This window comes from Delphinus delphis, chromosome X (genome assembly GCF_949987515.2).
Source record: "Delphinus delphis chromosome X, mDelDel1.2, whole genome shotgun sequence".
NCBI classification, from domain to species: domain Eukaryota; kingdom Metazoa; phylum Chordata; class Mammalia; order Artiodactyla; family Delphinidae; genus Delphinus; species Delphinus delphis.
Window position 1 is genome coordinate 17,614,441 of NC_082704.1, and position 11,047 is coordinate 17,625,487.

The 11,047-nt window shown below is 38.3% G+C and overlaps 1 protein-coding gene across 1 annotated transcript in view; it reads left to right on the plus strand.

Moving 5' to 3' along the window:
• The window catches only part of LOC132418786 (fibrous sheath-interacting protein 2-like), a 44,123-nt gene that overhangs the window by 24,163 nt on the left and 8,913 nt on the right, over positions 1 to 11,047 (plus strand). Inside the window, 17 exon segments of the mRNA XM_069540331.1 lie at positions 1 to 122; positions 125 to 256; positions 605 to 662; positions 665 to 909; positions 911 to 987; positions 1,205 to 2,073; positions 2,119 to 2,681; positions 2,683 to 4,540; positions 5,680 to 7,644; positions 7,647 to 8,193; positions 8,570 to 8,937; positions 8,940 to 9,165; positions 9,167 to 10,251; positions 10,254 to 10,407; positions 10,613 to 10,920; positions 10,923 to 10,964; positions 10,967 to 11,047. Coding sequence (XP_069396432.1) covers positions 1 to 122; positions 125 to 256; positions 605 to 662; positions 665 to 909; positions 911 to 987; positions 1,205 to 2,073; positions 2,119 to 2,681; positions 2,683 to 4,540; positions 5,680 to 7,644; positions 7,647 to 8,193; positions 8,570 to 8,937; positions 8,940 to 9,165; positions 9,167 to 10,251; positions 10,254 to 10,407; positions 10,613 to 10,920; positions 10,923 to 10,964; positions 10,967 to 11,047 — 8,700 coding nt within the window.

Genomic DNA, 11,047 nt, shown 5'->3' on the forward strand with positions numbered 1-11,047 from the left:
GTATGGTGGATATTGTTCTTCAAAATCTCACTTCTGCTATCATGCTTGCAGTAAATGCAAAGGATTCTATTTCTCCAAGACTGCCTCTGATATTTTCTGACGCATTTCCCATAGCAGAGGTCAACAATCTCCTGTTATAGACTCAATGAATGAAAGGAAAAGGGAGAGATTTCCATTTGCAAGAAATGAAAGAGATGTACAGCTGAAATCAGCTTATTCTGATGATAATCAGACAGCTGTACTTAAGAAACAAGATGCCGGACTTCTCTGGTGGCGCAGTGGTTAAGAATCCGCCTGCCAATGCAGGGGACATGGGTTCGAGCCCTGGTCGGGGAAGATCCCACATGCCGCAGAGGAACTAAGCCAATGTGCCACAACTACTGAGCTTGCGCTCTAGAGCCTGCGTGCCACAACTACCGAAGCCCGGGCACCTAAAGCCCGTGCTCCGCAACAAGAGAAGCCACTGCAATGAGAAGCCCGCGCACCGCACGGAAGAGCAGCCCCTGCTCGCCACAACTAGAGAAAGACCGCGTGCAGCAGTGAAGACCCAACACAGCCAAAAAATAATAATAAAATAAAAATTTTTTTAAAAAAAGAAAGAAAGAAACAAGATGCCAAGAAATCTGCTCCTGAGCCATGTGAGGAAAATGCTCATTTCATTACTAAACTATTTTGAATAGATTAAAATCTTTTGCCACAGAAAGAATAGATTTGCTACTTATTCCTCATACGGAGACTAGAGAAAAACCATATGTTGGATCAGAATTTACAAACTGTGAACAAGATGACAGCGTATTTCTTGAATCAAACCAAATGCCATTAGATATGAATATCCTGAAAACATCAACAGCCAAAACCGTTCTCAGTCAACAAGTCACAAATTACATATTTGCTAATTTCAGAGAAAAACATGGGACCTGCAATTCATGTATCACAAGCTAGTCTTAAGGAATATGCTGACATAATCGCCAGTACCTTTTTTTTTTTTTTTTTTGCATTACGCGGGCCTCTCACTGTTGTGGCCTCTCCCATTGCAGAGCACAGGCTCCAGAGGCGCAGGCTCAGCGGCCATGGCTCACGGGCCCAGCCGCTCCGCGGCATGCGGGATCCTCCCGGACCGGGGCACGAACCCGCGTCCCCTGCATCGGCAGGCGGACTCCCAACCACTGCGCCACCAGGGAAGCCCGCCAGTACCATTTTGACACATAAAAAATGACATATACCTAGAAATCCAAAAGATGTATACATATCAAAACAATACTTCATTCCAAGAAAACATCATTGCAAGTGAAACTGTCAACAACATCTTAAAGAGTTTACATGATAAAATATCTTTAAAGGCAAGTAGCTTTTACTCAAAGCAGGACCCTGGTCTTTTTACACAACTAACTGTACAAAATGAAATATTGCCTGGTCAAAGAAAAATGGAAGACAACACTGAACTGCCTCTCTTTTCAAAATGCTCAGATCAAAACCAAATTATATCAGAAGGAGAAAACCAAAGAAGGACTTTGGAAGAAATATTTAGAAATGGAGAATATGGACAGGAAAAAATAACTTCTTTGTTAAGTGTAGTTAAGGATATTTTAAAGAAGGTATATCAAAGGGTAATGGAAGATACAGACCATTGGCCTCCATTTAATGAACTCCCCCACTTTACATCTGATTCTAAAATTAAAACATCAGCACACAAAAAAGCTTTCCAGTCACATATAAACAGTGTCGCAAATGACATAGTTGAAAGTGTTTTCAGAAAAATGTTCTCAATAATTATGACATCTTTATATGAAAACAGTGAGACCAGGGGAGAATTGGAAGCATCTGGCAATGAAGAACTGATGATGAATCCATCGTGCTTTAGAGAATTGAAACAAGCAGAAAAAAGAAGTGTTCCCCCTGAACCTGTGATACCGCAAGTTTATCCTTACACAGGTATTGGAAGTGTCACTTCATTGGAAAACATTGTATTGCAATTTTCTCCATTGCGACTGGGTGAACAATTGGTCCAAAAGGTTCTCAAAAAGAACACAGATTTTGCTTTGCTGAATCTAGAAGAGAGTTCATCCCTTAAAGGTCAATCTGATGAAATTCGATATCTGAGGCCATGCAGTTCTAAAGCTAGCCCCAAGGGCAGCCCTAAGGCAAGTTTTAAAACAAATTTTAAAACAAAATCAAAAGTTACCTCTTTGGCTAAATTGGGAACAAAGCCACAGCTAGGACCTGGTGGAGCTAAAGCCGAAAGCAAAACCAAGTTAGGTCTTAGAGAGAAGACTCTAAGAGGCAACCAGTCCAAGACTTCCATGGGGCTACCAGGCCTGCTATCCACAGGGGATGCCAAAAATCTCTCAGTGAGAGCAAAACTCCCCACTGTGGAGGTAAAAGTGTATTCCAGGGATATAGTAAGTAATATTCTGGAAACAACTGTGAATGAATTTCAAGAGGTGAGGCAAAATAGAGCAATGGTAAATGTAAATACTTTACCTTCTGATCAAATTGAGATAGCAAGTGAAATAGTTGATGCAGTTTTGCAAGGATTATACGCTACAAAGAATAATTTGGCCCATCCAATAAAAGGCTCATACTCAGATGATCTCAAACTTTCACAGGGATATTTTAGTACAATCTCTTTTGCAAATCCAGAAGCCCATTTCTCTTCGGAGAATGTTTCTTCACAACTAGAAAAAAATCTTTCCTAAAGAAAATATTTTTAAACAAATGTTTGATAAATGGCAAACAGAACCAAGTGACGTGGATAACGAAAAATATAAGCTATCGACGATAGCTGAGGCTGCTTTGAATGAAATTTCAATGAAAGCAAAAGAATTAGAACAATCTGTTTCACTTTTAAGTTTGTCAGTTCTTGAGCCTTGTGAAAGCAGGCACCATAATTTTAAAAGAGCTGCTTCTAGAGTTGAGGATTCCCAAACACAAATTAATACATTTGGCCAGGAAATTGTTGAAAAACTATTCGAAAAATTAGAGTTGTGCTTCTTGACTCAGATGTTCACAACAGATAGTAAAGAAACCCTAGAAAGCAAGAAAGAAACTGCTGCTACAAGTAAACGTAGTTCCTTGAGAACAAACAATCTCAATTATGTACCATGTTATAACACAAAGTTATATTTGCTCAAGAGATAAATTGCTCAAGAGATCTTGGAAGGGGTTCTGAACACCTTAGAGTCATTTGTAGACCTACAGTTTAAACATGTCTCTACATATGCTTTTTCCGAAATTGTGAGAACACCTATTGAAAACTTTTTTGCTGTGCAAAGGAAACCATTAATGAAAATAATATTGCCCAAGTTACAAACACTGAATAAATTTCCTGACGAATCTAAATCAAGTAGTACGATTTCCCAGGAAAACATACAGAATACCCTTCAACAGCTTTACTCATTCCACTCAGAATTGCTTACTTATACTGTTAATACTGTCAATGACATGCTTAGTATAATTAAGAACAAACTAGACAAAGAAAAATGCCATGAGGAACCATCTTCAATTAGCATGTTTGAAGAAAACATTGTAGCAAGTCAGATCATCAGCACACTGATGGACCAGTGCACTTATTTCTATGAGCTGATGAGCCAAAGCCACCCAAAGGAAAATCTGCTCCAAGGAGCTAAAAATGCCTGCACTGCTAATTGGTCCAGATTTGCAACTGGAATGGGAATGTCCACTTCAAAGTCAAAGGGAATTAGCTTCCGGGATGATCCTCCACAAATCCCTGCCTTGCCTTATTCAGAGAAAGATATGAAAATAAAGGACAAGACTTCCTCAAATATACCTTCAGATGTCAGATACTCTGCAGGAAATTCAACTAAAACCACAGAGCCAATGGAAGGGCTCGAATCTGACCTTAAACCATCATCTTCTAGAAGTGAAGCTCAAGTCTTCAGCCATTTTGATCAAGCTGTGAAAGGATACTGCTCTCTCCTCGAAGGCACTGTCTTACAAAAGCCATCTCAGAAATCTAGTGACTCTGCACAAGCAGCACTAGAGCACCCCATGTCCTTCAGAGAAATGGGAGAAGGTAAAAATCAAAGAATGCTTCACTATGATCCCCCCAAACCAGTTGTTAATCCAAACCAAATACAGACAACCATTTCTCCACTCAAAATATGTTTAGCTGAAGAAAATATTGTCAATACCATGCTGTTGAGTTATGGCCTTTCAAGTCAAACCCCACACACTAACGAAAGTATGAAAACTATGAAGCCATTTTTTGTATCAAAGGAAAGGCCTTTCTCTGTAATGTGTGAAGAACAAAAGGATGCGAAAAGCTTGCTTAAAATATGGGGGAAAAGAAACAGCTATGAAATTGAAGAAGAAAACAAAAGCTTTGTGGCAAGTGGAGAAGATTACACTTTACTGGAAAAGTGGAAAAATAAGTACCCAAAGTTAGAGAAAATAGCAACTCTCGAAGAGGCTGAGGTCATTGCTTTTGCAGATCAGGAACTGGGACCACATGAAATCCATCTAGTAGCAAGATATGTTACTATATCTGTGGTCACACATTTCAAGAACTTCGAAACCAGAGGTGAGTGAGGACTGACTTATAAAGAGTTGGCATCATTTTAGGGAAAAAAAAGTCATTGATAATTTTAAGAGTTTTATTTTTAAACCTCACACGCAAGAAGCTACATTCACTGCTTCTCTGAAAATAGCCTTAGATTTGGGGTGGCTGTTTATTTACTTGTGTGTTTTCAACTGGTCAGTATGATAAAAGAAAAAATGTTACCCATTTACATAATTTTTATATGGAGGAGTGTTTTTCAGTTTTCCCTATCTACAGATGAGATTAAATGGGCATAATTTAAGGTGGGATATTTTGGTTGGGCATGAGGTATGGCTATGAAATGATGTTTTGCTTGGGACATACAACTGCTCTAAAGGCAATTCCCAAACAGAAGTTCCAAGAGGGTTTTTTTAAAGTTCTTTAAAAAAAGACTTCTTACATTATAGTCAGACCTCATGCATAGTTAATTGACTGTAATGATCCAACTTCTTTTTGAGGTATACAGTTAAAGTCTTTACAATTATTGATGATAGTTTATAAGAACAGTGGCATTAAACTTCTTGTTCTGTTCATGTTCCAGTGTTCTGACCTAAATCCTTTTTAGGTATAATACTCTAAACCCATGCTTACGAGTATGATATCTGCACTCCCTTTCTATGAATGCTTACATGCATATATTGGGTTGAACCATATGAAATAGCCATCTTTATATGTCAAACATCAGCAGTTTCATTCTGTTCTATTTATTATATACTATTTAGTCCCAAATGGGATAATTAGCTGAAGAGCCAAAAATGTTTTCAAGAATTATATGAGACCTCTAGATATCACTGGAATCACTCTAGGGCCTTGTAACACTAAAAGCTAGAAATCATTTCTCTGCCCCAGGATTTCAGCTTCTTAAAGCAACATAGCTATCCAAGGAAGAAACCAGCAATTAGAGATTTGAATTCTAAATGGGCTGCCCAGCAGAAGTAAAGATTCCACAGGTGGGAAACAGAGATTTGAAGAAAACCCAGTTCCTTTCTTGACTAGTTTTTCCTATTTCTTGAGTGAGGTATACCCAAAGTGAAATTCATATGTAAAATATTGCCAGTATTTTGAATGGTCAACATTTTTCCTTAATGCATGTTAATAATACCAATGTTTTCTGTTTCAAGGTCCTCTTGATGAAAAAGTGTCTATTATTTCCATGCTGTTAAGCAAAAAATACAAATCAAAACAGCCTCTAAGAAGCATAAACAGTGATTCTTCACTTAATTAACTTTGTGAACATCTCACTGAATTGGTTATTTCCTATATAATTTCAAGCATTTCTGATTGCACCAAAGATGGTGGAACAATACAGAAATCACTGGAAAACCAAGATGCAACTTTTAGCAAGGTTATTTTAGTTCATTCCCAAGTGTTTGAGAGTCGGTCAAGTTCTATCAGAGGACTTGCTTTAAGCATTTCTGAGATCATTATTCGAAGCCTTTTAAATAGTGACATTTTAAAGGCAGACGTTACACAAGTGGTTTCTGTAAAAACAAAATATATTTATTGCCCAAAACCAGCTGTGGCTGACTTCAGCGATCTCTTTCAGGATCTCTTAATAGGAGTAACCCATGTTCTGTCCAAAGAAATAGGAATAAATCATCACCTTGACAGCAAAGGAAGAAACAAATCACCGTCCACACCTAAAAGCCATAGTTTTCCCATTTGCAACAAAACCAAAACTATGAAAAGACAGATAGGTGCCAGAGGTTGGAAATCAGCTCCTACTCACCAAATTAATCAACTAGCACAGAAAAATAAACTAAATTCTCTAGCATGTAAGTTAGACATTCTGGTTGGCAGCCTAAGAACTCATGAATTCAAAGAAGTAGTCAACAAAATTTTCAATATTGTTTTCAATTTGTTTTTGCCAGATGAATGCCCAAATTGTGATACAGATTCTGGTAAAATAGCAAGAGAAATGTTCCTATCTTCAAATAACCAGCAATGTCATAGAATTCCTAGAAATAACCTAGGGCTCTCCCCCAAATCAGCTTTTCTTCTGAATGTTGTGTGTGAGAAACTTATTAGAATACTCTTGGAAGAATGCACAACCAACAACTTCCTTACAGATGGTCCTCCTTCTGATGAAATATCAACAGAATGTCAACTGTTCAACATACTTCAAAATGTAGAGGATTATTGCAGGGGAACAATGGACTATGGCTTACCAGTTGAAGGATATGACATATCAGACCTTTTGGAAAATCTGGCAGAAATAGATCAAGAATCTATGCTTAGTATTATTTCCCATAGCTTGGTAAAATCCTTAATGGAAAAATTGTCATGCAGTATACAGCAACCTCCCAGAAGTCTACCACTTAGAAACAAGCATTTAGCATATAGGACAAGAGAGAGACCTCCTAGTTTCCCAAAAGCAAAAAGGCCAGAATTAAAAGAATCAGGACAGGGTAAAGACTCTGTGAGATTCATGAGTTATGACAGCAAGCCTCTGACAGGACCATTGAATAATCGTAGGGTGATTCATTCCAAAATGCAAACCCCATTCCGTAAGCAATTTTCAGGAAAATTCCCTTCTCTACCTCCTCTTTGAAGACCAGGTAAAAAGGAATTGAATGCAATAGCCTTTCTTAACATGTGATATCCAGGAGGCATGAACACAGGAGTGTACTCTGCCACGTTTCTGGAGGAAATAATTGCAGACATTTTTCTTAATCTCACCACCTCGGTGCAGGGCAAAAATGTAAATATCACTGAAGCCCAGCTCAACGAGATGAACATATTAGATGTCAACTCTGTGGTGAATGAGTTTAATAATGCTCAAGTCACTGTTTTACAGGATGTTGAAGAAAGGATATGTTTGCCACCAATCTATAAAGAAACTGTTAGTAAGATTGTTGACTCTGTTTATAATGATGTATTGTGGGACTATGCATTTCAAGTTACCTGTGGCAATCATCTGGCACATGCTGCCACGTCAGTAGCAGAACAGATAACTAATGGCATATTGAAAGAGAGTATAGACTACCAACTCCCACTGTGCTTTGTTGGAAAGCTCATGCCTAATTCATATTACCCTCTCAAAGCTGAAAATATACTACAGAAACTTCAAAACAACCTGAGTGAACTTAATTACCAAGGTCAACATTCAACAGGCTATACTACCATCCTAACATTCAACAGGCTATTACTACCATCCTAACACACGCATTTTTAGAAGATGTCATCAGAAGACTATTATCTCAGCTCATTCCTCCACCCAGCGAGGCTTCATGCTTGGGAAAGAAATACTTAATGACTTTGGATTTTAATGAGATGGCCACCTATATAATAAATAAGGTTTTGTTAGCCATTTCAAAGCATAAGATTTGGCTCACTAAATACGATTGTCAATATCTATATACAGAAAAAACCCTTCAAAATATGCTGGAGTCTGTTTATAATAATATTTTGCAGATGTCTGGCTTGATTGCATCAATACAGAAAAGTATAGAAAGCCAGAGCCTAATAATGGTTGACCGAATGGCCAGTCTTATTATTCAAGAGATTATTGAAAATCATCTTCAACCCTTTTTGTGTGAAGAGGGCTTACCTCATTCAACGACTCTATTGGATGAAATACCAAATATGGTTAAAGAGGTTCTCAGTGAAGTCACAGGGTCACACAGACCCCAGAAGCCATCATCACTAGGTATGGACTTTTTTTTTTTAATTTTTTTTAAAACTAGATCCTTACTCTATCTACAGTTTCCCCTTTCTTCTTTGCCTTTAATATTTATTTATTTATTTATTTATTTTTGTCTGTGTTGGGTCTTGGTTTCTGTGCGAGGGCTTTCTCTAGTTGCGGCAAGAGGGGGCCACTCTTCATCGCGGTGTGCAGGCCTCTCACTATCGCGGCCTCTCTTGTTGCGGAGCACAGGCTCCAGACGCGCAGGCTCAGTAGTTGTGGCTCACGGGCCTAGGTGCTCCACGGCATGTGGGATCCTCCCAGACCAGAGCTCGAACCCATGTCCCCTGCATTGGCAGGCAGATTCTCAACCACTGCGCCACCAGGGAAACCCCACTAGGTATGGACTTTTATCCTAATGCATTTGTAGAAGAAATTGTTGCCAGACTATTTGCAAAGCTCTTCGATCCAAAATATAACACTGAGTGTGATTTGGATAAAGTGACCCAAAAAATAGTAAACTCAATAAACAACCATTTTAACAAAGCTAAAATCTGCATTCTTCATGATGACCAAGAGCAGCCATTCCCCACTGTAGATACAGACACTGTGGATGAACTTGTCAATCCAGTTTATGAAAATGTTCTGAAACAGCATGGGCTGGCCCCTGAGGTTGATAATAAAGAACTCAAAGACAGTGATATTTTTGTGGAAAACATTACCAATTTAATCATAGCAGATATTTCTGATTATCTTTTCATCCACTGTTTTCTGGGGATTTGTCGGCTTCTTCCTATGCTACTTTAACAGCAGAAAACATTATTCAGAACATCTTTAGTGGCATCACTGAACCTACCCAGCCAAGCCAGCATTTATCTCCATATAACACCTTGCTGCCATACACATTTTTAGAAGACATAATCAGAGTATTATTATCTAGAATCTTTCCTTCTTCATCTAACATGGTTCTATACAGTGAAACTCCAAGATAGATCAGGAATTAATCACAGCGAAATCTCTTCAAAGTTAATCAGTGATATTAGGATGAAAATTTCCCAACGTGAAATTCGATTTTCAAAAGATGAAGATGAAACCGAATCTGTTTATTCAAAGGATGATGCTCAGCGTCTCGTTGATTCCACATTCAGAAATATCTTGCAAAACTCTGGGTCTCAAGAAGCAGTTGAGCACGATAACACAAGCAGTGACAATGTTCTTATTGATAGAATAGCAGGTTTTATCATTAAAAATATCTGTCAACAACATCTTCATCCATTTGTGTATGGAAAGTTGTCATTTCCCTCATCATATGCATACTTTGATAGTATGAGAAGAAGGCAATGTTTTTTTGCCAGTGTTTACTCCTCAGCCTTTTTGGAAGATGTGATCTCTGGGGTTTTAAGCAAAATATTCCACAGGGTATTAGGTATTGTGCAAACAAAATCACTAAGAGATTCAGAAAAAGAACTGTTGGAAACAGCTGGAAAACTCATATATTTGATAATGGAAGAATTCTCAAAAGTTCAAGTTAGCATCCTAGAAAATGCTAAGGAACAACTGTGCTTGCCCCTAGTAGATAGAGACATAGTGATAAAAATTATTGACACGGCATATAGCGAAGTTTTACAAGAATGTGAACTGGAACCTAATAAAGACCTTCTCGGTGACACCAAGACACTGGCGGAGAGGGTAACTAAAATTATCCTGGCTGAAGTTTTTGATTTCCGAATTCCTCCACATTTCATAGCAAAGCTGCCTTTTAAATCATACTCAAAACTCAATGCTGATGTTTTGATAAAGAGAGTTCATTATGCGATCAGTAAATCAAGACTCCGAAGACAGACTTGTACAATATATACCACCATATTATCATATACACATTTGGAAAATATAGTCACTCGGGTTTTATCTCAGATATGTCCATTGAACTGCAGTGCAGAAGACCCATGCCTTTCGCAGTCACACTTCAGCAACACAGTTGTGAGAATGATCGATGAGATCATGTCAATAATTTCTAAACATGCAACATGCATTATTAAAGATGGAAGTGAAAAACAAAATGTGATTTCAGAAAAGATATCCAGGCTATGGTTGATGCCATTTATAATGACATTTCTAATTCAAATCTATACCAGTCTCTTTCAAAAGATAAAAAAGGCATAAGTAATATACCTGTTACAAAAATAGCAAGTTATATAAGGGAGATATTTAACCATCATCGTGAGTCATTCTTTTTTCTTGCGGTACGCGGGCCTCTCACTGCTGTGGCCTCTCCCGTTGCGGAGCACAGGCTCCGGACGCACAGGCCCAGTGGCCATGGCTCACGGGCCCAGCTGCTCCGCAGCATGTGGGATCTTCCCGGACCGGGACACGAACCCATGTCCCCCACATCGGCAGGCGGACTCTCAACCACTGCGCCACCAGGGAAGCCCCCATCTTGAGTCATTCTTATCTGGAGATAAAACTCTTCCTTCAGGTACAGTGGATCAAACTTATCAACAGAGAGCAATAGATCCTAAACAAAGAGAATTATCTTTCATTGTGAATTCAGCCATCTTTTTGGAGGAAGTAATTTCTGAGCTTTTATGCAAAATCCTTCATGTATTCTCACATAATGTCCTGGCTGCCGAAAACCCATGTAAAGCAAAAGCCAATGTTACTGATATTGTTACAAGATTAGTAAAATCAATTGTGCTGGAGTTCACCAGATCACAAATTTTAGTTGCAGATCACTTGGATGAAATCTGTATTTTTCAGAAGGATATAAAGAAATGGTTAAAAAACTATCAACATTATTTATGAAAAAATATTAGATGATTATCGATCTCTGGTTCATGTTTATAGAGCTATACAAAATGATGCTG